A 26,954-nucleotide genomic window follows, 5' to 3' on the forward strand; every position below is an offset into this window, starting at 1 on the left:
GAGCATGTATTGCACTTCTCAACACCCAAATTTTATTGCCCTTTATGTGCAGAGATTGGCGTCAATCTGCGTTCGGACAACTTTGTACGCTACGACTTTGAGACAACGCTGTCCACCTTGGAGGAATACATACGTGTGGGCTTCACCACTACGGAGCACCACGGCATGATCTTCGGAATGTCATCACGCACTGGAGAGTACCTGAACCTCATGATGTCAACCAGCGGTACGATTCTCAAGGACTGCCAAGCTTTTCTTCTACTTCCCTGCGCAAAGCTTTCCGTTAAGACCAAAGGCTGTAGTCTCGTGACAACATGTTGTCGACACGAAAACCATTACAGTTAGACCTTAGTATAATGAAGTTGGTAAAATTGGCACTTTGCTTCGTTATATCGAACTTTTGTTTTATTGAAATTCAACCTTTTGTGCTGATAAGTACAGTCGCCAATGGAATTTTTCTTCACGGAAGGGACTGTGAAATTTTCCGAATTATCAAGCAGTCCAAAAAAGCTAATATCAATATTCTTTAATTTAGTTTTGTTAAGCTCGTGTGTCGGCAACCAAAGGTGCCATGTCGACAATACCTTCACATTGGCGATTTAAAGTGAAGCCTAGGAAGCTTTTGCATCCACTTTGCGGCAGCGGCTGATAGTGTTGCCTGCAGTGGGACGACACTATCATGAAGAGCGCATGCAGAGGAAAGTGAATCGGCTGTCTCTCGCTTCACCATATCTCCGAAACTCCAGGTTACATGGCCTCCAGCAATAAATGCATGGGAAGACAGAGCACTTAAAGCCACGGCCATCTTGGCTCGCCCTGCAGTTGCACCCGCTGCACATTACTTCGATAATAAGGCATATTGACAGCCATGCGCAACCGCACAACTGTGTTAGAGGAAGAGATGCACACTTACCTGCCTTACAACACCCCCCCCCCGGCTCCCCTAGCATGCACTTAATCACATTACTGCCTGCTCGCCTCCCCATGTTTGGTGACATGGGAAGACAGCGTGCATGAAGCCACCATCCTTTTTGGCTTGCCATCACACACTTTCCATGCACTTACAGCATCAAATCTCGAGGCGCGATAGGATCTTATCGCGCTTTGAGTTTATACGGAACATGATGGCAAGAGATTCTTGTTGAGAGCAGCATTCCGGGCAAGTTGGTAATCCATTGCTTAAATGATATTGCACGACAAAAAAACGACACGGACGTGAGAGAAGACGACACACCAAGCGCAAACTTTCAACTAAGTTTATTGTGCCACTGCGTCGATTTTATACATGGCAGGCAGCGTAGACCGCGCATGCGCTTGCAAGAAAGTGAAGTGCGAATTCACGGAACATAGTTACGAGTCATGTGATGCCGCGTCCAAGAAACTTAATTCTTTTTCTGTGAGAGTCAGAGACGGGAAGCTAAGACGCTAAGCTAACTAGCCCAAAGGGCGAATGTAAGAGTTGTTTTTTCTGCTCCCAACAAGCTCGGCAGGCTTTGCAGGCTGACGGATCCAAATTCCATCCCTTCCGATAAGTGCATCACTGCAAAAAGTTTGTCGAGTGTGTCCACCGGGTGGTGTACAACCTCCCGCTTTCATGTGGGAAGAAATATATTGGACAAACTGGGTGTTGCCTCAATGATCGGCTCCGCGAACACAGCAACAATGTAAAAAACGGCTCTGGTGGTTTCTTGGCGATCCACTGTCGCGATCATGGATGCAAACCTCTTGAGGATCAATGCACGATTGTTTCCCGTGGCAGCACGCAGCTCATCCGTGAAATATCTGAAGCGCAGATGATCGCGAAATTGGGTGATACGTGTGTTATCTTCCCGTCTCTGACTCTCACAGAAAAAGAATTAAGTTTCTTGGACGCGGCATCACATGACTCGTAACTATGTTACATGAATTCGCACTTCACTTTCTTGTAAGCGCATGCGCGGTCTACGCTGCTTGCCATATATAATATTGACGCAGTGGCACAATAAACTTAGTTGAAAGTTTGCGCTTGGTGTGTCGTCTTCTCTCACATCCGTGTCGTTTTTTTTGTCGCGCAATATCATTTAAGCAATAGATTCCTGTTGCTACACTGCTCTGCTTCGGCTGCCACTCTCTGTCACACGGCATGCGATTTTTGAGGTGCGTTTGCTAGACCATCTGCTTCCACGGCAATTTCCAGTTATTGCCTCGGTATACCTTTGCAGTGGCAGTGAAATTTGGTTACATAGAAATCGTGCATAAACACAGTTCATTATATTAAGGTTCGATATACATGCTGGTCAATGGGCAAGAAGTAATGAAAGTTGGTCTCTGAAACTCCAGGTAACACAACTTCCACTACTAAACGTGCAGGAAGACAGCACACGTGATGCCACACCATCTCTGCACACCCACTCTTTGCACATCCGGCAGATTCACTCTAAAACAGTTGGTGCGCCTCTCGGTCGTGGCTGCACATGGCTGTAAGCTCGGCTGAGTGCATATGCAGTCGTGCACCCTGCTTTAGAGGTAATCTGCAGCGTTTGCAAAGAGTGGCCATGCCGAGAGGGTGTGGCATCATGTAAGCTGTCTTCCCACGCGTTTAGTATTAAAGGGTGCGTAATCTCGAGTTTCGATGACCCGTTGGAGTGAGAGGCAGACGAAACATTCGCTCCCCACTGCAGGCGCTTCTCATGTTAACGTCGTCCCAGTGCAGGCGACGCTATCAGTTGCGGGGGCAGAGTGCACGTGGAGCATGGCTGGCTTTGGTTAATTCATACCGCCTATGTGAAGATATCGTCAACGTGGCATGAAACCGTATCATTTGTCGCCGACTCCTAAATTAATCAGAATGGATTGTTCTGACATTTGAATTCACTTTTTTCAATCGCCCGATAATTCAAAAAATTCTGCAGCCCTTTTCCGTGTAACAAGAACCGATCAGCGACTGTACTTATTTGCATAAAAGGTTGAATTTCAATACAGGGAAATTTCGATATAACGAATCAAATTGCCGATTTTACCTACTTCGTTATATCGAGGTTTAACTGTATTGAGGTTCTAATACAGGCTGTTCTAGGCACAAGAAGCTATAAAATGTTAAATACTTCATGATATTGAAATTTCGTTATATTGAAGTTTATTATATCGAGGTTTAACTGTATTAAGGTTTAACTGTACTTTCATCCTTCGCAACCTGGGCGCAGTCTGAAGACACATGTCTTTTTTATGCAGAGCATGGTTGTGCCTTCTCTTGCAGCAGAGTTTCCTAAATTATACCCAAAAATTTTATTACATTCGTGTTTATTGTAATGTCATGTGCATTGACAGCACAATTTGCGTCATGCAGTATTGTTGCTGGCCGGCATGTAGTCTGTGACACTGCTGTGTAAGATGAGGACAGCTTAGATAAGGACAGTTTCGACAGCAACACCCTGTCAGCGAAGTTGTCGGCTTGAAACTTGGGCCTTCCTTTAGATTAATTTTTGTAGTTCTTGCCGTAGTCTAATGTGACAGTATCGAGGTTCACCTGTACCGTTATTTGTAATTTGGCTCGCACAGTGATTATCTTCAGCTATTTCCTCACTGCTGTGCTCTTTTTGCCCAGGTCACTTGAGACTGGTCTTTGACTTTGGCTTTGAACGTCAGGAGATCATCATCAAGAATGAGAACTTCGCCTTGGGTCAAATTCATGATGTCCAGATCAAGCGTACCCACAATGGAGAGAGGCTGACGATATTCGTAAGTTGTGGCTTTCCATGCTGGTGCATTGACCTTGTTGTGTGGTCTCCGATACAGTGCACAACTGTGCCGTAGTGGCTGTTAAAGCCGACTAGATTTGAGTGCTTCTTTTTGTTAGCTGTAAAGTGTAGCATGGTTTAGATTAGGCACTCAAAGGGATCCTGTGAAGCGGATTAAAACCGCGATTTGTTCTTTATTTTCTTCACATTTTGTAAGATGGGGCAACAACTTTCCACTAGTGGGACTGCCTAAATCTGAGTATTCAACACTTTTAAACTGGACAAGAGAGCTTAACCATGGCTCTCTCAGTCCCACCCAGGTCAGCACGTTTCTGCACAGAAGGCAAGTTGTGGACCAGCCTTGAGGATAAACATCCAAGTGTTGTGTGTAGGCTGTGCTGTTAGTGAGTAGGCCAGCTTCGTTGGTCATGCATGTCGACTCCAAGGGACTGTCACGTGATAAGACAAGAAATGTGCACAGTAGTTGTATGGCGTTTGGTAGTGCATGTTTCGTTAACCTCGCCTTTTCCGGAGCAGTCCGTTGACCTCGAGAGTGTATGCTCACATGCCGTTTTAATGGCCTGAACACTATTATTTGTGTTCTGTGATCAGTGCACTACCTCAGGTTTTGCTTAGTGTCAATATAGCAGACGCAACGTAGCAGACAGCTCTTCAACGTGGGCATGTGAAACCCACCCTTCTTTTTTGCACATGATCCACTCTTGCTATTTGCAATCTCATAGCAATTTCATTGAGAAAGTAGATTGGAAAGTGAAACCTTCACATATTATCAAGTTTATGGTAGCTCTTTATTTTCCTGTACGATGAAACCTCGTTAAACCGTAGTTGGCTGGAGATCGGAAAAAGTTTGTACTAAATGGCAGTACTGCTTAACCGAAATAGCATGAGATCGCCCACTTACCTGTCAGAAACGGAACTCGGAGAGACTGCGATGAAAGGGTGAAAAAACATGCAGTATTTATTCACTTCGCACAACAAAAGTGTTATTTTCGTTTGATGCTGTGGCGGCCTAGCAGCGACAACAGCGGCCTGTCGTCAACTCAGTCATAATTGGCTCATTTGCGCAAGATGCTCGAGGCAGCCAATCGCAGTCGAGAATTCCGATCCGGATCGGGCTTGATCGTGATCAAAAGTGTTCACTGGTATTACTGAAGCTGCGAGCCAGCTTTTCGGCCAGCCCCCTCTTCTCACCAAGCACTCGCATGGCAGATTTCTCATTGAGGTTGCATGTTCTTCGTGCATGCAGGCGGTAGTGCTGCAGAAGTCGCAGGGCGCCTTTTTCATTGCAGGGTGCTGTTCTCGTCGTGGCGATTGCTTTCATGAGGCTGACGTAACGCGCAGCTTCTGCCGCTGTCAGGCCTGAATCATCTGTGCTGTCGCTTTCCGTGTCATCCTCGTCACTGTCGCTGGTCGACACTTTGGCAACAACAGAGGCAACGATGGCGAAAAGTCGAACCTTGTAGTCGACATCTCTTCGCCGTCGCAGCAGCACTGCCGAGCAACTTCCTCGCATTCTAAATGCCACACACCGTAGCCAACAGTAGATCCTTGTCGTGTGCCAGCGCTGACTTCTTCATGTCACGTTCGATAGCATGAACGATGTCTATTTTTCTTCTATGCTGAGCATTCGGCGTCTTCTTTATCCGAGCTTCGGCATCATGCAATTCCTTCTTTGCACGACGCCACATGGCTCTCTAGCACGGCGCCAAAATGATGTTCATGTTGATTTGGCTTCGCGCACAAACGCACAGGGTGCTTGGAGGCTGTTCCGATTTATGAGGCTTGTTGTTCTGCAGGGCCGCTCGATGGAGATGACACACCGCTGCGATTGTGCGACGAAAAGTGGAAACACTACGTGTTAACCGATATGTACGCAACAAGCTGGTACGATTTATGCGGATACAAAACATGATTTTCAATGGCCGCTGAGTCGGCGATTTGAATTTACTACATTTAAAATGAAACTACTGTTTAAGCAGGTATGGTTTAACGAGGTTTTACTGTATCATGGCTGCTAATCAGTTAAGATCTCACACTTTCCTAAATTCCTTTTGTGTTGCTGTCTGTGACATGTGGGAAGAGGAACCTGAACTTCTGTTACTGAAATATAAGAGCTCATTGAAGCTAGTGCTTTTCGGATTAACATTAAGCAAAATCTCTACTGAAATGCTACCTCTGTTGCAACAGCTGCTTTCCTTGAGGCAGGTGGTAATAATGGCATGCTGTTTAGTCCTTCTCTCTTAGCTTTTAAGACAGTGTGAATTATTCTCCACATTTATGTGCTGTGTTACCAGTTTATGAGTTAATGGCTATGTGCTAAAAGCACATTTTTGAACCATTTTTCGCAAAAGGTAATCTAAGTGCGGGTGCAATAGCAAATGGTAATGGTCGACAAAACACTCTACATACTACATACAGGCAGAGCCCTTTATCTTGGCAGTTACCAGCTGGACAATAGTTAACCATGTGAATGAAGAAAATGAACTGGGTGGGCAATACAGTATAATAACAGGTACTGGCTTTGAAAACTGCAGCTGCAACTTTTGCCTTGGAAGCAGCCTTTTTATCCTAGACAGTGTAGTACAGCTCACCATGGTGAATTGTGCTTATGGGAGCGAAGGAAACCAGAGACATGCTTATACAAAAGGCACTTATTATTAATGTCTACAAGGTAGCATTTAGCACTGGACAGAAGTCAGATCCTCATAAGGTACGTGTAAATGAACAGGCGACATTAACTACACTTATTGATCCAAAAGAATTCATTTGCAGCTTAGTTGGTACATTGTTCTCAAAAACTGAGTACTTGCAGCTAGGATACTCAGTTTCCAAGAGTAGGTATTAAAGGGGCCCTGAACCACCCCTCGGGCTTGGTAAAATAACATAGTCAGCGGGTAGCATGCGCTGCTGTGAACATCTCAGCCAAGTTTTGTTGTCCTACACAGTGCGTGGAACTTGCAAGTGGATCGCGCAGTCAGCTTTCTCTCAGACACTCTCTTTTCAACAGAAGGCCCTATCCTCACTCTCTTCAAGATGCACTTTTTCGTCATTCCCTTAGACGGCTACTATTGGCCAATAGCTGACATCAAGCTGCGGTCGGAAATATGGTGTAGATACCGTGGCCGCCACGAGTCCACTGGCTAAGCGCACTGTGGCTCGCTCAGGACAGCCACGTTTGGCTTATGTATAGCGCATCGTAGGCACCAGAGGCAGAAGTCGTGGCGTCTATGTTAACGTCCAAAATGAAATTTGAACTGCGCACCACGATGACATTTACAAGGCGGAGCATTGTGGGCATGCCCCATTGTGTCATAGCCTTCACAGTGCAAGTCATTGAAGAAGGAACAGGAGCACAGCAGCGGCCATGTTTGATTGCCAATAATTCCGCTTCTGCTGAATGCATTGAAGTACTTTTTGCAGCAAGGTATTTCTGAAGTAGCCTATTTTCACTTCAAATGCCTTTCTCCACTTCGATAAAAAGTGATTCAGGGCCCCTCAAAGCTTGTGTTTCACACATGCTGGGCTCCTGAGTCTGACTAGATTGTTGTGCAAAGCAACCTGCATGAGCTGGGTTTGTGCATACCGAAGCTGAAGAGAAGGAACATCTCCTTATGCATCTGCTGTGCAATTGTCTGCTCCTCTAGTCGTAGCTGGTGCAACTATAATATAGCAGTTCTCATCATTGCGTTTTTGCAGTGCAGAGATGGTGTACAGTCAACTGCAAAAGTTTGCAGACCGTAGGATCTGAGAGACCGTTGAATTTCCTAGTAGTCTGTGACCATAGCCATTAAAACTGTGCACCACTCTGTTGTTCGCACATACTAGTACAGGCTGGGAAGTCAATACTACAGTGTAATCTCGTTAATTCAAACTCCAAGGGAGACCGAAAATTTATTTGAATAAAATTGAGTTAAAACTAAGGATAGCACCCGATCAATTGTGCAGTACTGCACGAAAAGCCACAACCATCACTGGGATCACATTGAAAAAGTATTATCTTTCCTTCTTCAGCATGTGACATGTGCTGGGAGAAGCCTATAGTTCTGCATAAAGTCCAAGTACGATAATATCAGTCCTTATTAAGGGAAAATGAGACATCGACCCAAATGTAGCCAGCTTCTACTAAGGAAACCCATACGTGTTCCTCAAAGGAGAAGCCTCTCAGTTGAAGAAAAATTCGTCCTAGTCCGGGACTTGAACCCGAGACCACCGCCTTTCCGGGGCAGCCGCTCTACCATCTGAGCTAACCAGGCGGCTAGCAGATGGCAGAGCGAAGTCAAATTCATCGACAACTTGAGGCAAAGGCAAGAGTTTGACGTACTTGTTCTGCAGAAACCCGCAAGGTGGAGAGAAGCGGCTGCCCTGGAGAGGTGGTGGTCCCGGGTTCGAGTCTCGGACCAGGACGAATTTCTCTTCAACTCCGAGGCTTTTCTTTTGAGGAACACGTATGGGTTTCCTTTGTAACAATTGCTACGAACAGGTGGATGTCTGATTTTCCCTTTATTAGTAACTTCTCTCCACTTTGCGTGTTTCCGCAGAACTATTACGTCAAACACTTGCCTTTGCTTCGTGTTGTCGACAAATTCGACTTCGCCCTGCCATCTGCTAGCCGCCTGGTTAGCTCAGATTGTAGAGCGGCTGCCCCGGAAAGGCGGTGGTCCCGGGTTCGAGTCCCGGACCAGGATGAATTGTTCTTCAACTGAGAGGCTTTTCTTTCGAGGAACCCGTATGGGTTTCCTTTGTAGCAGTTAGCTACGTTTGGGTGGATGTCTCATTTTCCCTTAATAATTACTTCTCTCCATGATGCAGGTTACCGCAGAACTATTCAGGCCCTGCGTCAATATCAGGCCTTGCGTGCAGTTTGCTGAGGGTGTAAGGGACCTACGAGTAGGAGCCAAGAAGGATGGTGGCTTGACGTGTGGCATATTTCTGCATCATTGGCGATGTGATCAAGTGCGCGCTAGGGGCTCCTTCCTGCTCCTTTCAAACTGGATGGTAGAAAAAGAGGGCGCACGCTGCTCGTCTTGCTCTGTTTTGATCTCTGCTCCCCTTGTGTCCTTCCTCAGGGAATGCACAATGCGTCGAACCTTAGCCTTTGGCTCACGTTTCTCTAAAAAGTGGTGCATGGGAGTGAGAGATTTTGTTCAAGACAACTGCTGTGCGGTTCTTGGAGTGCGAATTTGCTGGAGTTTTTCTCCATTCAAATATATAGGACTTTGCCGGATCCAACAGAGCAGTTCAAATTATCTGTCAGTTTGAATTCAGAGATTTTCACTTATCAAGATTTCGCTGCACTAGGCTGCTTTCCAAGGAAGGCTGTGGAGATATGCAGCTTTTGTCAGATCCCACAGTCTTCTAGCTTTTGCCGTCGACTGTTCATCAGCCAGTGCAGGAGAGTCAGGCATCCCCAGGATAGCACCAAAGGCTGCTGCAGGTTGTTTGCTCTTTGTAACTAAGCACTTGAGTTCTGTATATTTTACCTATGTAGAGCTTTCAAAATGTTATTGTTCAATTGCTATAGGATCCAGTTGCTGCTACCTTCCTGTAGAAGTGTTGTGCAGAGAAGCAAGAAATGTAATTAAAGCGATAAACTTGTTGAATGTACATCTTTGTTGCATTCAAAACATAGTGAAGCCGTAACTCTAGTTTACATTAGCTTGAAGTGCTAAGTGTCATAGTTCTTGGTATCAGTTTCTAGCATGTTGTAACGTAGATTTGCAGAACTGTAATCCTGATTGTTCCCATGGTAGTATGTGTATGTGCCAAGTAAGTTTGCACAATATGGCTTCAAGGTACGAGGTGTAAACTGCACCATTGATGTTGTGAAAACAATGTGGCCATAACAGCTTTTATGAAAAGGAAATTTCATATATTTCGTAAAGAATGCATTCCCATTGTCCTGCAGAGCAGGTATTGTAAACATTCTTTTTTTCCTTCTTTCAGGTGGACAACTATGAGCCTCAGGTACACACATTCAACATTCGAGGCAAGGCTGACGCTCAGTTCAACGACCTGCTCAGCATCTATGTTGGGCGAAATGGTGAGGAGCTGATTAGTCTTTGTAGGCACTGCGTCCCTGTTCCTATTTCAGGGTGTCTGCCAACCGAGAAAGCTGGGAAAACCGCGAATTCTCAGGGATTTTGAGTAGTCTGGAAAAACTCGGGAAAAACTCGGGGGGGAATTTGGGCTTCTATCAGGGAAAATTAGCTGTAATTTTATTGAAAGGGAACAAAAGTCACGGTAATGCTGGCTTGAGTAACAGACAGGAATCATAACAAATTGTCTTTGACGCCCTGCCGTCGGCTGGAGGAGTTGCCAGTGTAGAGTCAACAATCGAATTCCCGGATGCCCGATAATTCGGACGGCTTCGCGGCACAACCACGTGCCCCTGAGAGTCAGTGTACCAGAACGTCTGAAATTTCAGATGCAAGAACCCTTTGCCCTCCGATTTTCCAGGCTTTTTGCCGTTACCACAGGTCCAAAACAGCATTAATCAAAGCCACTACCGCTGCAGTTTTGGTTACTTCACCGCCTCGAACTGGCGCTCTTGCCTGCAGATGCGTTGGCAGCCGTAGCCACCATTGCGGCAATGCTACGCCTAGCTGCTTCGACGCTCGCTTTTAAGCTTCTTGCCGTTGGGTGCCGTGTTTTTCATTGAACAAATTCACCGTTGTCAGCAATGGCACCGGTGCGACTCCGCTTTTGTGGTCTTCGCAATTGGCTTCAGTGCTCGGAAAGCACAAATGCGTTGCATAATGCCGGTTCCCGAAAGTCAGCTTCACTTCTGTACACAAAAGTTACTTGGTGAAACATAACAAGCGTACGAAGGGGCAATGGCCAGGGGACACAGTGTGTATTCTTTAATTATACACGCATGCACCCAGTATGTCCTGTTACAGTACGAGCACCGATATGCCTAATACGTGTACTGGCAGGCCATGAGGGCTTTTTCAGATGTCCCCTGTGGCGATTTGAGCCCTTAAGGGCAGTAAAAGACATTAATTCATTTTTTCCAACTGGCCAATTTTTCGGGCGTTTTTGCAGTGTCTAGGGAGTTTGAAAAATTGGACGTTGACTGTACAACTGACCAAAAAGATGCTTCAAATGGTCTGTGGGACGAACGCGCGGCGGAAGGAGGACGAGAACAGAAAAGACCTACGCATTGAGGAATGAACGGGAAAGGAGACGTGCTGCCACCGCTTTGAAGGAGCTTGAGCTTAAAGAACAAAGTGTTGGCTGATGCCGAGATGCAGGTGTCCCTCATCCAAACCAAAATAAACTATTTAAAGCAGTGAAGCACAACACTGAGGCGTCGTGCGCTGTGTGAGAGTTTGTCAGGACAGTTGTGGTTGACTTACGAGCTATTGAGAGAGAATCTCAATTGTGACAAAGTTCGGGCCTCATACCACTGAGCTTGCTATCAGTTGATAGAAATAGCTCATATTCGAAAATATTTGCTTCTGGATGCATCTCTTTTTTATTCGTTTTTGAGAATGTCCGGCTCGATTTGTAATTCTTTTTTTTTTTTTTTTCGAAGACATTTTAGTTGCTGTGCATTTTACTAACCCCTCCCATCTGTTCTCTTTTTTGAATAATATAAACACTACTCCTTAGTATTCAAGCTAGATTAAGTCGTTTCTTTGTTAATTTTTTCACATGCTTACTAGAGAGTGAAAGCATCAGGTGACATGGTTTCAGCCTGTCTTGACATAGAACATAGTTCGGCGTCACTCGGGGAAAACCTGGAAAACTCAAGGTATTTGGAAATGTCAACTTGGTAGCCACCCTGTATTTAAAGCATAGCCCTTTCAGACATGTGCACGAAGTGTGTTGCCAAGTTGGTGCCAAGTCGATATGCCTTGCAAACTGACTGTCTACAATTAGTAGATTGAACTATATGCTGTAATGTAATTAGGTAAATAAATTATTAATTAGTTAGTTAAATGTGGTTTAGTGGTGCAAAAGCAGCGAAGGCTATGCTGCGCCAAACACGAGTAAATAATTAGTGTAAGTGTGTTTATTATTCAATTAAGTATTTTGATTTCTCGTAGTGGTGGTGGCCGCCTCTATCAAGTCATTCAGCCCAAGGGTTAGAATGTTGCTATTTGCCAGAGGCAATTTTTAACAATTTGGTGCAGCTAAAGAAAGAAGAAAGAAAGCACCCTATACAGTCAAACCCACTTATAACAATATTCAAGTGCCACGAAAATGACATTGTTATAATTGATAATTGTTATAATTGGGTTGTGTGAAAAAAATCAAAATAGGGGGATGGCAGAGCTGATGTGAGAAAACTACATAGGCGGTGATGGCAGTGCCCCTCCCCACCATCTTTCTCCGCCTGGCTGCTGATTGTGTTCACTCGTTTGACAGCTTCCTGGGCGCTCCGATCATGTGTAGCAAGCCGCGGCTGTTGGTGTTAAAGAATGGCACTGCTATAACAACTCGAAAGAGATGTCACGGGTGGCAAGCGATATGTGAGCACTACCGAGGCATCGCTTTGGTGGCCCCAAAAGGCGCCTTCCAAAAATTGTGAGAAGGCTGCCGTGACAGCCTGTCAGCTTTAGAAATCCAGAAGAAACGCTGAGGAGAGATAGCCACAAGCATCTCACCACATATTTCTCACTGGCTTGCACGAGAAAAGCCTAGGTCTGTCAGCCATGCATGCTTTATGCAAAGCTTGTCCACATCCTTCTCCAAGGCATCCAAGTGCTCCACGCAGTGCAGTGGAAGGTTCCTCACGAAAACAAAGCCTCGGAGGGACTAAATCATCTGCCAGGCCTCCTGTGAGAACAATGTTGAGGCAGCCTGCCCTACCGCGTCATCGCTGCCGTTGCTATCTGATGCAGGCACGCTCGCAATGATCGTCTCATCGGTTAGAAGCACTTAGTTTCCAATCTATAGCCGTGCGCTTTCTTTTCACTGGCTACGTCGTGCGTTGCCAATGTTCAGCGGGCGGATCAGCTATCTTCCGTTTTGGCGGCGAGTCAAGCGAAGCTGAAAAACCGCGTGGCCAGGGACGACTTCAGCACAACCAACAAAGATGAATGTGAGCAATTAAGCTGTTCGCAGAACTGCACTGAATGAGGAGCCTGTGAGCAACATGCGAGCAATCTGCTTGCGGCACAGTGTTTTTTGTTTTTTTTCCCATTCGTGTTTCGGAGGGTGGGGCGGCGTAATGCTATGAGCTCAGCCCATTTGTGTTTGGAGGGCCGGAAGGGCGACGGTAGAGAGCCGCATGGAGATGGCTGGAAAATGAGTGCACGGTGGCTGTTGGGAGCTGCAGCCCATCGTGCAGTGGCTCAAATTTCTCGTTTTCTTTTTTTCTTTTCAAGGATTTCGCAGTCCACTACCTTTCAATTCAGACACCCAGCAACCAGACTTCATCGTTATAACCGATAATGTGGCATCGAGGCATTGTAGCAAGTGGGTTATTTTACCATGGAAAACATACAAAAGTAAATGGTGCAGCAGCTTCTCATTGTTATAACCGATATATCGTTAAAACTGATATCGTACGACTGTACAGTAAAAGTTCATTAATTCACAACTCGATAATTCGAAATTTCGGATAATTCGAAGTAGCCACCACGGTCTGTCTAACAATGTATTGAAAGTAAACTGCATCAAAACTGCAAGTTGGGCCAGTTGGTTGGGATTCATATTAAAGTTTGTTACTGCGCAACACAAGACAAGGACAAAAGAAGGTATAAAACGACGACACAGCGCCATGTCGTCGTTTTATACCTTCTTTTGTCCTTGTCTTGTGTTGTGCTGTAACAAACCTTAATATTGAAAGTAATATGTAACGCATCCCGCGAGCGAGTGAAGCAACTTTATTAGGAATGCCTGCAGAATGATTAGCTTTCCCCTGTAAGGAAGGCATCACCGTGACGTGGCCATGACTTCTTCCTGGTGTGTGGTGCCTCTACTCTGGCCATGGCCGCACTACTCTCTTTGGTCGACCGAGTTTGCCCTTCTTTTGGGGTGGCAGCCTCCCTCCGGTTTTCGCTCGGTTGTTGCCTTTCGAGGGCAGCCGAGATCTGCTGGACGGCCTGGGCTTGGACCTCTTGATCGTAGCACCTCATTGCGGCCTCGAGCTGCGGCGGGATCATTGCCATCGTTGTAGCTTCATGCGGATTCTTGGCACAGTCCCAAAGGATGTGAGCTGCAGTGGCTCTTTCCTTTCAGCACACACTACACAGGTCACTCGCATAAGCACTTGGACACACGTGCCTCATCAGCACCGGGGTGAATAGCGACCCCGTCTGAAGTTGTCGATATAACACCGCTTCCTTACGGGTCAAGCCCAGATGACGTGGCGGCATAGTCCTTCTCTCTAATTCACACTGAAATCCGCGCCGCCACCAATAATTAGAACTTCGCACCAACGAGGATGGGGAGAGTGCTAGTGCACGGGAGCATATTGGTGACGATGGCATTGCCGTGCAGGTTGCGAAGCTTTGCTCTTTCCATCTGCAGCCCTTTGCTTAGGCCTGACTAGAGGGAGACGCGTTTGTGCCTGGCCAGGCATGGCCAACACCTCATTTGCAGGTTGTTTCTCTCTCTCTCTCTCTCAAAACCTTCAAGATAAAAACATGGACGTGATGCTGCATTCCCCCCCCCCCCCCCCCCCCCGTTTTTTTTTCATGTTACATCTTGAAGGCTATGCTCTTTCTCCATGAGGTGTTATGCCAAGAAGCGGCATCCGGTAATGTCTGAAGCATGGTGGCCGTGACATTTATTGGTGCTCGCTGTACAAAAAAGCAAAGCCTTTGAGATTTGTGGCTATTACTCAAAGGAAAGCATCACTGGGATACATGCTTGGACGCCACTACTATGTATAGTGGAATTCGGCAGCGCGCAGCTGACACAGCTATGCAATCACAACAGAGCCCACTGTCACAGCAGGCTGCGGTGCGTTTGGCGAGTGCGATTTGGAGCATAGCTCTTGTTCCTGCAGCAAGCTTCGGCGGCGCTAAGGCGCGTTTATAATTTGAAGTTTTTGTTGTGCTTTGCTTGTGCTGCGCCAGCAAAAATGCCACCCCCTCTAGACTTTGATGCACGCGCCGTCAGCTTTTCTCTTCGGAGCATGCGCAGAACGATCCCCAACCCGCGTACCGCTTTTAATGGCTTTCAGCGACCATCAGCAAAGTAGCATGGGCACCTTTCTCTCCACACCATGCATTGTGCGTCGGTGCAGTCAACACGACGAAAGTGCACATGGAGCAAGAGCCATGTTGACATTGGGCAGGTCGGACCGCGTTGGCTGCATCCGATTACGTTGGCTGCACCAGTGCTTTGAACTATAGACATTGTTGTTCTCTCCGACATGACGCAGCATGTGTGTGCACGCACTCACGCTACCTTGTACTATATACATGCCTTAGCCTAGTGATTTTTTTTTTCTCTGACTTTCATTAGTTCAAATTTTGTATAATTCAAATTTTCGTACCATTCTCAAGAAATTTGAATTAATGAGCTTTTACTGTATATAGCTTGTTGAGCTGTGCTCTCACTCATTTGATAGCAGCATTTGTCCAAACAGATTTTCTCACTGAGCAACTTCGTTCTCTCTCTCCCGCCCCATTCCCTATCCCCTCCAGAGTCCATGGGCACTGGTGAAGGCTTTGTAGGCTGCATTTCACGGGTACAGTTTGAGGACCACATGCCGCTAAGGCGCTACTTTCAGGAGAGCCGGCGAAGCAATGTGCATGCCTATCCTGAAGGAACCGTGCGAGAAGACACGTGCGGTATTGAGCCAGTCACGTATGCACCTCCAGAGGATGAGACACGGCCACCGCCTACGCTGCCACCAGGGGTCTACCGAGAACCCTGGGCTGTAACCAGCTATGTTGACTCAGCAATCCTGGGCGGTAAGGACTTAAAGCTATAGCATGCCTCACCATTGTTTCTACTTGTGGGACCTTTTACGTCTTCTTGATTATGTGAAAGATCTACGAGTGGCTGCGAGTTACTATGCCTAGTTAATTGCGGCTCCTAGCCTAGGAAGCCAATGACAGCAACCTCACAAGCCATGCACCCCTCCCTATAACAGCATGCACACTGTGGCACTTAATTGCACTTGATTGGCTGTTGCTTTAATCCTTTACGCAGGTGTGCTGGCAGTGATCCTGGCAGCAATTGTGATCATGGCTATCATCTTGGGCCGCTACGTGTCACGACACAAGGGCGAGTACCTCACATACGAAGACACTGGTGCTAAGGACGCACCTGACGCAGACACTGCTGTGGTGCATGGTGTCAGAGGTCATGACGTCACCAAGAAGCGAGAATGGTTTATATGACGGGTTGTCATGTTGTTAGCTTGCCTCGTCACCTCCTCTACCAGGCACCCTCTGGTGTCATGCAGCATCGTGGCACAGCACAATCCCACATTGTGTTGTTTCCAGAACTCTCTCTCGGGATCGAGCTTGCACGAGAACAAGGCTCTGCTGCCCACAAGATCGCGATTTCAGCTCCTGGCCATTGCAGCTGCATTTCAGTGGAGGTGATATGCTCAAACACCTGTGCACCTTGATAGTTGTACGCGTTAATGCATCTCCATTGTTGATTGACTTCAACCTGCAGCCAGTCTGTGCGTTGTTGCATGAATGTTGTTATTGGCACTTTTTATCGGCAACTTCTGGGCATATTTTCCTGCCATTGTTGTGACTGTAACGCATGATGATGGCAGTAGAGAAGTGTGGTAAATGACAAAAGAAAAAGAAACTACGCACTGCAATTTACAAGCACAAACTCTTTGCCAGTGTGCCTGATGAAAAGTGCCATGTTTTCTTGTTGGATGCATTTAGAGACCACCAAGCTGTGTTGGAAATTTACAGACACTGTTGTGGTTGCTTCGGCATGGTTTTCACTGCAATGTTAAAAAGGTTGTTAATAGGTTTTGTACTGCAACCTACTTCTTGATAGAATGTCTTGTTCAGAAGAACAAAAAGTTTTGATTTTTAAGTCTATGCACACGTTATCATATTTAAACCAGCCTTTCGTCCGTGAACGCAAATGCAGGATATGCACTATGAGAACACAGGTTACCTCAGTATGTGTTCGACCATGTTGAGTCAATGAATGCGCACCGAGGACCAAGCTGTTATTTGACAAAAAAAGTAAAATGATTGGTTGCATGCAGAGCCGTTCTGAACTTGGCGTGAAATTATGTTTTTGCGGCTCGTCTCCCATGCATCTTCAAACCCATTGCTCAGGAGGCCTAACCTTTCCCTGCAGCTTATTCTTTGGGAAGAGTTTTGTCATCAAGCTTATTTTTCTCATGGACCAGGTCCCACTATACCTGCAGAGTCAAGCGAAGGTTTGTGACAGTTAAACATTCCACTTTTTTATGCATACCTCAGTGCTACGAAAGTACCCATTCTCATCTAATGTGATTTGGTGTATGCCGCAGCACTTTTTTTCTGCTTAGTATTAAGTTATTGTCAGCAGACTCGCTAGAGCATACTACTAAAAGCAAATCACGCTTTTTGAGCGACTGTGGTATCAACAAACTGACTGCCTGTGACCTTTATACCATTTTTAATTTTTGACGGATGCGTTGAACCACTTTTAGTTAGTTTTACAACTAAACACTGAAAATTTTAGTTCGCTCTAATGTGAATTTTTTCTGAATCTCAGAGCTCTGTGATATTGGGTTGCAGCCTTGTTGAGTGCTGATTGATGCCACCAATGGGTGGGGACACACAAAGTGTCCGTTTATCGAGTGACAACTGTTAGGGTTGTGACTGTGTCAAGCTAGCCTCTGACGTTTTGTTCTCTCTCCTTTGGTACATCTTTCTTTTGAGTTAGAGCATCATTCTTGTCTTACCAGTGAAAATATGCAGGCACAGAAATATTTGGGACACAAAAGTAACAAAAGAAGGTCCCCCCTTAATCCTGGCTTGTGGTTAGGCTGCTAGATTATTCGACATTTTAGTTGATTCGATGTTCCAAGAACTTGTGGCCGTCTCTACAAAGCACAGTATAGTTGTCTGCTATGTAATACCGACACAAACTTGTTGTACATATCAGGAATGGAATTTCCAACACCTGTCACATTTTTTTTTTTGTCTTGTACATTGGTATTGACCTTCCTAGTTTGTATTTTTTACTGAAATAAGCAAGTGTGACATCATTGCCCGTTGATTTTACTCCTTCCTTTCCTCACAACTTTTTGTTGCCTAAGAATGGATGCTACTGGAAGACCTTGCCTCTTTTGTAATAGTACCATACCCTGCATTAAGCCCCCTCACCTCCTTCCATGCTCTTTTTATTTAGCAATTAACTTAAAAGGCATAGTTTAACATGTCCTCAGAGGGCTGCTCTTTGTTTTCTGCTTCTTGCTTTTCGTGCATTTTCATAAAGGCCTGCTCCTAGCTTAGCTAGTGAAAGGCATGCGTTTCCCTTTAACTATTCTTTAACTATCACTGCCAGAGAGAGGAGACCCTGCAGCCAGGGGTCTGCCTACATTGAAGAAGGCATTGTTTGCTCAAGCTGGCTGACTCTATCGCTGCACTGTTGCCCGTCTGGTTTGCATGACCAGAGCTGCATCTCAATTGCATATAGTGCACATCTCACTGTTGGGAGCTTTGACAATAGCAACAAAGTATACAATCGTGGATTAATTAAATGCGAGCAGGTTAGGGACCATTAGAATGCATTCTTTCATTTTTGCTTTCACTAATTGTGATGGCAGCGCGAGTTTGGTGGCTGTATGAGTGGCAGTGCAAAATGGGCAGTCTCAAGCTGTTACTGATATGACGTGTTCTGCCTAATACTTTCCCGTTCGCATTTCATTTGCCCGTGATAGTACTTGTTTATGGCTAGAATTAAATGTAGTGTGTAGTCTGTGTTGGGTGTTCGTTAGTGCCCACTTCTTGCCTTTTGGTAGCGAGTGACCAACATTTCAACTAGGTACCTAACTAGAGAGCAAAGAGCTGATATCTCAAATGACACGTATAGTTATCTTTGTTTTTATACATATAAAAATGTTTCATTTCATTCGACGATAGCGGAGTAAGGCCAGATTATATGTGCACTATTTTCTAGCTTACGTTATTAATGCCTCTTTAGGGTTGACATATAAAACATACTTTTTAGCTTGAAAATTGTCTAGATTGTTATTGTTTTAGTGTTTGTGGCAAGTTCGCAAGCAATTTAATCTAGAAGCTGCTACCAGTGTAGCCATGAGTCTGCTTGTCTGAGGCCTTAACTGGTGTTCACCTTACAAATAACCAGTGTCACTCAGCGGTGGTGAACTTTGTTTTTTCTCCCTGGCAGAATGGCCAGTCGTGAAAAAAAAATGAAATCTAGCATGCAATGTGCACCATTGTCAAGTATGTACACCTAATTGATATCTAAACAGTGGTTACTGCAGGAGCATGCAGTGTACCACCATTTGCTGTAGTCTGCTAGGCAGCTGTTGTGTTTGTGAAAGTGTCACATTATGTTTAATTTCACTGTGGAGTGAAGACATCAAATGATCTGAAACACAATTTCCTTTCGTATCGGTATATACCATGCACAACTTCACCTTCTCTACAGTGTGTTAATTAGAGTTGCGAATGTGTTTTCTTGAGTTCAAGCCAGACATTTTGGATGTGCTGGAGGAAAAGAAAAGGCATTGCAAGCCTCAAACTTTTCATAAACAGTGGGAAATCATTTCTGAACTGATGGCATCTATTGTTGCATCGATCATATTTTACCTTAGAATGTTTTTGTGTTGCTGGGTTTGTTTGAGGTCTTTGGGTAAATCGCAAATATAGATCACTTATGTTGGTCATTACTCGAAACAACCATGTCACCATAAATACCGGTAAACCACCATGACAGCTATATAATTATTTTGGACAGAGCAAACGAATTGCCATTTGATGTGCTTGCAGAATATGATTGATAGAGGTGCAGCGTTAGTGCAAAGAGTGAGCTGCTTTAGCTCAGGAGTGTCTTGAAATATCTGTGTAGCTGCAAAAAATACCCAGTATTGTTCGAATCCGTCCAGGCCAGACACAACCTTAGGAAGTGTCTGTGTATATATATATATGTGTGTGTGTGTGTTGTTTATACACCAGCAGACCCGGTGATCCAGTGATATCACGGGTTCTGGAAATAAAAAGAATCTCATCTTATACATGTGTTGACCAGTCAGTGTAACCAGTCAATCACCATCACTCATTTTTCCTGACCTTGCTTGTAAAAGACAAAAGCCACCATGGCCACAGTGGGGCCTCAGTGAATGTTGTGGTAACGTTGTAGCTAGGAGCTCTAGATTATTGGGCATGAGAGTTGTGATAGTATGCCAGATTGCCATTGCATAACTTGCCCCCTGCATATAACTGGCATCCCTGATTCAACCTTCGGGCTAGGCACAGTTTATGTCATGCTCCTGTATTGCGCTCTCTGTTTTCAGTCAGGATGGCTTCATCAACTGGCCCAACAGAACACCCAATTAGTCAGAAAAGCATGAGGGCACAACTTCAAAGTTGTCTGTTCTAGGCCACCTCTGTGGTGGTGGAAGTAATCTTCTGGCACCCTGTCATAGAGTAGCTGCATGGGTGCACACCTGTTGTGATGTGCTCTAGTTGTTGGCACACAGTTCCATGTGCAAACTATGTGGCAAAGCTTTATATTTAATTATAAAGTTAGCCATTGTTTCAGTGAGCGGTGGTATTCTACATTTGTACGTCCAAGGCGAATGTGAACGACCTGGTGTGCGTCAATGTGTTAGTCAACCGTCCACTTAAATGAGCAACTAATATGGGAAGCCTATCCGAGAGTGGATAGGCTTCCCTACAATTTCCCTACCTACAATTTTATACAGTTGATGTTTTTTTCTCGCGAGTATCCAGCATAGCTGTCACTCGCCTCAGCTGCTGGTGCAGTTTAGTACACAATATATTAAAGAAGTTCTCAATCCACCTGCATTTAGTGGTATACCGGACACGCTAAAACTCGCTATTGTGGTGCCATCCATATCAAAGGAGGGGAGAACCTCATGTGTGTCACTGTATTAGTAAACTGATTCCCCACATAGAGATGTGTCCAACAGACTAGGACAATAGAAATTGATGCAAAATTGTTTAATTTACAGCTCATTTTAGAAATAAATTTGGTTCAGATCGGCAGTGTTCTTCAATTTCCTTAGTTTTTGAAACAATACTATTTTAATATATATCATATTACATTTATACTAGTTTATTGCATAGGTCCCACACTTAGCTACGTATATGCCAAAGCTTTACCCAGTTTATCAATTCATTAGTTACCTATCATTGCTGGTGCACTTTTAACACATTTTATGACAAAAATTACCTGACAAAAAATAAAATTAACCATTTCTTGCACTTTAAATAGTTGGGCAAATTAAATAAGACATGCTTACTCGGGAAAAAAGTTATTTCAATCTTGGCTTCTGATTTTTTTAAATATTTTTTTTTGGGGCCTTCCACTTTAAGGAAGCATTCCAGAAAAACGTTTAGCGAAGTTCTTGTGAAATCCGTCGCCGTATGCCGCTGCAAGTTTGCCGCCGGGTAATGTCGAATCGCCATGCATTCGGGCTGACGCGAACAACTCGACTTGGCATAGTGAATTCAAGGCTGCTGTCTGCCCGTCAGGACAGCGAGCCACCTTCGCGTGCGGGAAGCCAGAGATCCAGGCGTCTGGCCCCCCACCAGCTGTAACGGCGACGGGCCGTGCGGAAGCAGCACCATGGCGGCTGAACTGCCGGTGTCTGAGTGTTGCGGCTCTCCGCCACCTTCCTCCTCCTCTTCCTCGTCGTCCTCTGAGTCGTCCTCCTCGTCTCCAGAAGCCTGCCGGTAGGGCAGTTCGGCGCTGGACGCCTCCCACGTGCAGGTGGTCGTGTTGTCCAGCGACGACTCGACCACATTCTCCACAGGCGCTGCATGCACGTGAGTGATAAGTGCAGGCTGGGAAAATGCACGTCCCGCATGGTTGTTTTCTTTCTTTCTTCGCCTGGGGGTTTTGCCATGCGACATGTTAGCATGAAGGCTCATTTCATGCGCATATAACTGCTACAGCGACTTGTTAAATGTATTATCCATGACGCTCACCGTGCGTCTTGTCTTATCCCTAAGTACATTTTCGTGGACTGTGCATCTTCGCCCCAGGGTGCAGCTAAAGTAGGGGATGGGCATCTGTTGCAGACGCATGAGCGGAGCACTTTGGACAATGAATAACTAGTAAGGGCCGCTGCGGGTCTAAGTGTCTGGAGGGAGACTTTCTCCGTGCACGCGAGAGAGATTGTGGGAAAGAAAGCAGGTCGTTGTCAAACCGCGCTGCACAACATCGGCGGTTCTAGCGTGCCTATATGTGGCTATGTCGTACCACGGCTCGCGCATTGGAGTGAGTTCAGACCGGTCCTGTGCGTTTGTAAACGGAGCTAAAATAGCGCCACCACTTGTGCAAAAGTTCACTTGATGCCTTCGTGTATGCCAGTCGGAACACATTCTAATCAACACAATGCACAACATTTTCAAGATGGCGGTGCATCAGATCCCTAACTGAATGACCTTAAATTATGGCGGACTCCTTAATATAGCGCTTGAAGGTAACTTAAAAGGCTAACCATTTCGTCCCACAATGCAATTCACACTCATATTAAAAACTACATTTTAAGAGAAGCTTGCTTTCCGACCAGATGAGGCTTCCAATTATTGATTTGACCCGTTTGCACTGTTTCGGTATCAAAACGTGACTGCTTCTTGGCTCTAGCTTTGAGAAACCGCTGACGATCACGATAGAGCAGAGGTGACTTTTGTTTGCTAAACTTGTCACGTTGTCACACTGTTACGTCGGGTTCTCCAATATTCCAGGTTCTAGTGCGTGCAACATGGCATGGACACGTGGGCGAATCGACTCTGTTACTAACAAAATGTGCGAATTATTTAACCGCCTTTCCTGCCGGACAGAACATTCAGCCAAGGCGCGTCTGAACAGCCAGCTGCCTTTTAGCGACGTTCACGTGCACGGACGTGCACGTGAACGTGAACGTGGGGACGGCCACGTGGTGACTGCGTCACCGCGATGATGGTCGCAGGCGCGATTTGAATCTTCAAGAATAGCTTAATTCACACGCGCTATCGCGATTTTCTCGCAGTTACAGATGCTAGCGGCAACTCACAAGTGGGTGACCTGGCCTGCGGGGCGTGCCAGTACTTGTGGGCACGCATAGCGGCCACGGACCTCCGTGCAGTCGCGTCCACCCGCAGTCCCAGCGCAAGCAGCGCCGCCAGTGCCGAGACCTCGTCATCGTCCACGTGCGCGCCGCGGAAGTGCTGGTGCACGTAGCGGCGCAAGCAGGCGGTGCTCGTGAAGCGGCTCGTCACGTAGTCGGCAAGCAGAGACAGCCTCTCGGCCGTGCTCCTGTCGCGGCTCTTGCTCAGCACCAGGAACTTGCGCACCTGCAGGTAGCCACCGTGGAGCGGAATTGTACGCCACTTATATAAACGTGGCACGCAACACGGCTGCCCCTTTTTAAAGCCAACTACGGTTATCTTTGGCTACCGTTCAAGGACTTTCGGGGTCGGTCGAGTTTCTAGCCCCGAAGAAGATGCAGGTACCCTCGCGCGAGAGATATCCGAGCTGCTGGTCGCCGAACGCCAACTCGCTTTTTGAGGCGCCAGTGCTCTCGCGCAAGAGCTTCGTGGCGTCCCAAGGCTGAGATGCCTGTGGTGGGCGGTGCGCCCGCTGTGATCGCGTTTCTCCGTCGCCTGGGCTTAAAGGGCCCCTCAACAGGCCCCATTGCAAATTTTGGTTATACGCTGTCAGTTGTTAAGTCTCCTCTAGGGAGCGTTCTGCCGCAAAAAAAATTCAAATCGGCTCGTTAATAGCAGAGATAGAAATATTTCAGTGCCGCGAACCCATGATTTCAGAAGGAGAGCTCCACTGCATAGCAAGACACACTCTACTCGCCCCGTCTAGCCTCCGCAAGCGAAATTCCTTCCCTGCGATCTACCATGACGGACCTCGAAGATCGCGTGACGCGTACGTCAGAGGCCCCGCCTTCATTTTTTTCTCCTCGCTTTTTTTTTCTTTTTTGCGGCCTTGCGCACGAGCTGTTCCGATTGTCTGATTTCGCGCAGCCCACGATTTTGCGCGCCGTGCACAAGGACACATGACTAGCGGTATAATTCATTGCTGCACGAATACCGAGGCGGAACAAGCGTATCGCAGAGCATGATCACGCGCTGGAGCACGGTAGAAAATGGCATAGTTTCGGTACCTGCGCGCGTGACTGCACGACCATGCGAACAAGCAGACGAAGCGGAAATACATCTCTTGCTTCGGTGCGAAGTAAAACAAAAAACACGCAGCCATTCCGTTTGTGTGTTTTATTTCTCTAAACTTCAATTCGTCAGTTCAAGCAACAGATCACACAAATAACAGATGGTGCCTTGAATAATTCTCGAAGTCACGTGTCACCACGCGCAACGTCACAGTGCGGACCGGAGTACGTCACCGTCCCGCTTGGAGCGCAGCGGCCGCGAGGAGAAGGGAAAACAGCGTTCGGATGGAAATTTCAGGCCTTTCCGCTGCGCGTAGCGATGTAATTCTTTGCAAACACGATCGTTGGCGCGCATTGTATGCTCTGCGCTTGTCAGCTCAAAACGGCCAGACCTGGTGAGGGGCCCTTTAACGATTTTTATAGAGCGAATTGTAGAAGAAACTTTCCAGGCGCTTTCCAGAAGTTGGTCCGGAAAAAGAATTATGTAGAACCCATCGACAATGACTGTTAATGTAAGCGAATAGCCCGAACGAGCCAGCCAGCGACAGCTCCCCCCCCCCCAGCAGCTCGGTTGCCTGAGAGCACGCGCCCTTTTCGTCGGCGCTTTCCCTCGCCTTACAGCTACGAACGAGCGACAGCCTCCCTCCTCCTGCTCTTTCCCGCCCCTCCCCGCAACGCGTTTGCACGAGAGCTAGCGCGACAGTAGCCCACTTCTCCCTTCGGCCCCCTACCAGGCACGCGCCCTATCCCTCGCCTTTCCGCGACGAACAACCGAGCTAACGAGCGACCGTGCCACAACCTAAAACCCCTTAAACTTCGTAAAGTAGCGACACTCTCCTCCTCCGCGTTCACTCCTTCTCGTTTCTCCTCTTTCGCGCTCTCTCCTCGACCGTGGCGCCGCCTACACTGCTCGAGCGTAGCAACGGCGTTAACATGCGCTCTTCGCCACTCCGTAGACGCTTCTCGAGCAAAAATGGCGCTGATGCACGGTGCGAGGGACAAGTGATGCTATTAGGCCAATAGCGATGCGGCGTCGGCCTCGGCCAGAGCGCGCGAGGAGGAGGTGGCATTCTTCAAAGCGTGGCACTACTTTACGAAGTTTGAGGGGTTTTACCACAACCCCCTCCTCACCTCCCCGCAACATAGTTGCGTGAGAGCTCACTCGACGCACCCCCTCCTCCCTTTCGCCCCTCTTCGCTACTCGGTTGCTCGAGAGCAGGCGCCCTTTCTTATCGGCACGTTTCCTCGTCTTCCATCGCCCATGTCCGACCACGAATACGACTGAAAGAGCGAAAGCAAGCTGTTCGCTATTGCGAATGGCTAAAGAAATCACCCAGTTGGAGTCCTAGCGTATACGCTTAAGGACGCGGGCGCTTTTGCATTTTGCCAACGGAATGCAACCTGAAAGAGCTGTATTATTTTGTAAGTCTATTTTCCTTCCACTGCACTGAGACGAGGGGCCTGTCTTGGTAATAGAAAAACCTCGTGCGGATCTAGTGACGAAGGGCGTAAAAAGTGGACGAAGGAAATAATGCTTACAAATTCTCGGTTCCGGGTTCGTTTAATTCATGGCGCGGCCTACAGGTCTCTCGTGATGCAATGACGTGTGTTGACCCTGTTGGAATCGTACCGCTGGCACGAGTTGTTGGGGTCTCGGTGTTGACGCCCGTTATTGCCAATGGGTCGCAAGCCCCAAGGGTAGCGTTGGCCTGGCGGCCTGGGGCACTGGAAGCATCGGAAGGTCCCGGCAAAGCAAGAGAAGACTGGTAACAGAACAACTTGTTTATTCTAACATAGCAAAAGAGCGGCCGGTCAGGTCGACCGGAGTGGAGAGACGGGAGAGCACGTAACTCAACAGTACAAATCGGAGCCTCTCCCCTGGCGTCCGGGGGCAGCTGCTCTTATACTCTCGGCGTCGCGGTCCAAAAGGGAAGGAGGGAAGGTCACGGGATGAAGGTCACGGGACGGCGCAGCAGGGGCCCACGACGGCGCGAGCGGTTGAGCCGAGAGACCTCCAGGCCCCTCATTCGGGGAACTCCGCTCCCCGGCTGCCGCGCTTTGACAAGCGAGGGCACACACACACACACGCACACACGAAGACACGTGGCACTGAAACACGCCTGGACACGCTTGGCGGGTAGGCGTTGCGGCGTCGTTGAACGGGCCAAAATGTCCGCCGCTTTGAACAAAGCCCCGGCGTCCGTTGCATCCGCGCCGGCATTACCGCGCGTTGTAGGCGAAACGTAACAGACCGCCCCGCCGGGGGAAGGAGATCCCGATGGTCAGGGGACTGCATCCGCTGTCCGGAGGGATGTCGCTCGATGATGCTCATAACCGAAGTCGGGCGTCCTTGGGCGTTTCGTGAGCGCAGCGCACAGAGAAGGCCTCGTTCTCACGTTCAGGTGCACACAGGACACTGCAAAGTGACTTCGGGAGAGTTGACATTTTTGTTCTCGTTTCCGGCAAGCGTTAGAACCACGCCTGAAAGTCAACCGCTCAGTCAGCAAGCACGGCACAACCCTCACTAAGCCCTGCCAGGCTCTTTCCCCTTTTATACTGCTGCCTAGTTCCTTACAGTAGTTTAGCAGCACTCAGAACGCGTCCACAAATCGGAAAAATTGCACTAAAAAGCACATCATCACTTTGAAACACTACACAAAAGCAATAAGTTAAAAAAAATCCTGCCTCAGGAAGAAAAACATCAGTAACAAGCAATTTTGAGGCTGATTCCCACGTTAGGGGCTTCGACTTAAGCCATCGGCGTTACCGTTGAGACTCCCCTTTTTGTAACGCACCTCAAAGGAATATTGTTGCAAAGCGAGGCTCCAGCGCAGGAGGCGGCCATTTTTGGGAGAGATGGTCTGCAGCCATTGGAGAGGGCAGTGATCCGTCTCAATGATAAACCTCGAGCCAGCTAGGTAACATGACAATTTCTGAACGGCCCACACGATACACGCACACTCTTT

At 47.2% G+C, this 26,954-nt stretch overlaps 2 protein-coding genes across 2 annotated transcripts in view; one reads left to right on the forward strand and one right to left on the reverse strand.

Annotated features, from left to right (window-relative positions):
- Window positions 1–19,873, forward strand: part of Nrx-IV (neurexin-4) — a 78,338-nt gene extending 58,465 nt beyond the window's left edge. The window contains exons 19-23 of the mRNA XM_050178181.3: window positions 53–226; window positions 3,584–3,717; window positions 9,681–9,777; window positions 15,344–15,613; window positions 15,855–19,873. Coding sequence (XP_050034138.2) covers window positions 53–226; window positions 3,584–3,717; window positions 9,681–9,777; window positions 15,344–15,613; window positions 15,855–16,045 — 866 coding nt within the window. The 3' untranslated portion in view covers window positions 16,046–19,873. The remainder of the gene's footprint in view (window positions 1–52; window positions 227–3,583; window positions 3,718–9,680; window positions 9,778–15,343; window positions 15,614–15,854) is intronic.
- On the reverse strand, window positions 16,819–23,566 carry LOC126530876 (uncharacterized). Its single transcript, XM_050178182.3, has 2 exons — window positions 22,885–23,566; window positions 16,819–21,642 (listed from the first exon to the last, which is right to left on the reverse strand). Exons 1-2 carry the CDS (start codon window positions 22,931–22,933, stop codon window positions 21,335–21,337), a joined length of 357 nt encoding a protein of 118 aa, XP_050034139.1. The 5' UTR covers window positions 22,934–23,566; the 3' UTR covers window positions 16,819–21,334.
- Window positions 23,567–26,954: the final 3,388 nt, after the last annotated feature.

Source organism: Dermacentor andersoni, chromosome 5 (genome assembly GCF_023375885.2).
Source record: "Dermacentor andersoni chromosome 5, qqDerAnde1_hic_scaffold, whole genome shotgun sequence".
NCBI classification, from domain to species: Eukaryota; Metazoa; Arthropoda; class Arachnida; order Ixodida; family Ixodidae; genus Dermacentor; species Dermacentor andersoni.

Excerpts from the sequence above, each read along its gene's own strand:
- LOC126530876 (XM_050178182.3), bottom strand. The coding sequence starts at position 22,933 with ATGCGTGCCCACAAGTACTGGCACGCCCCGCAGGCCAGGTCACCCACT. Across the intron at positions 21,643-22,884 it reads GCAGGCCAGGTCACCCACTT|CGCCTGTGGAGAATGTGGTC; the intron begins GTGAGTTGCCGC and ends ACGTGCATGCAG.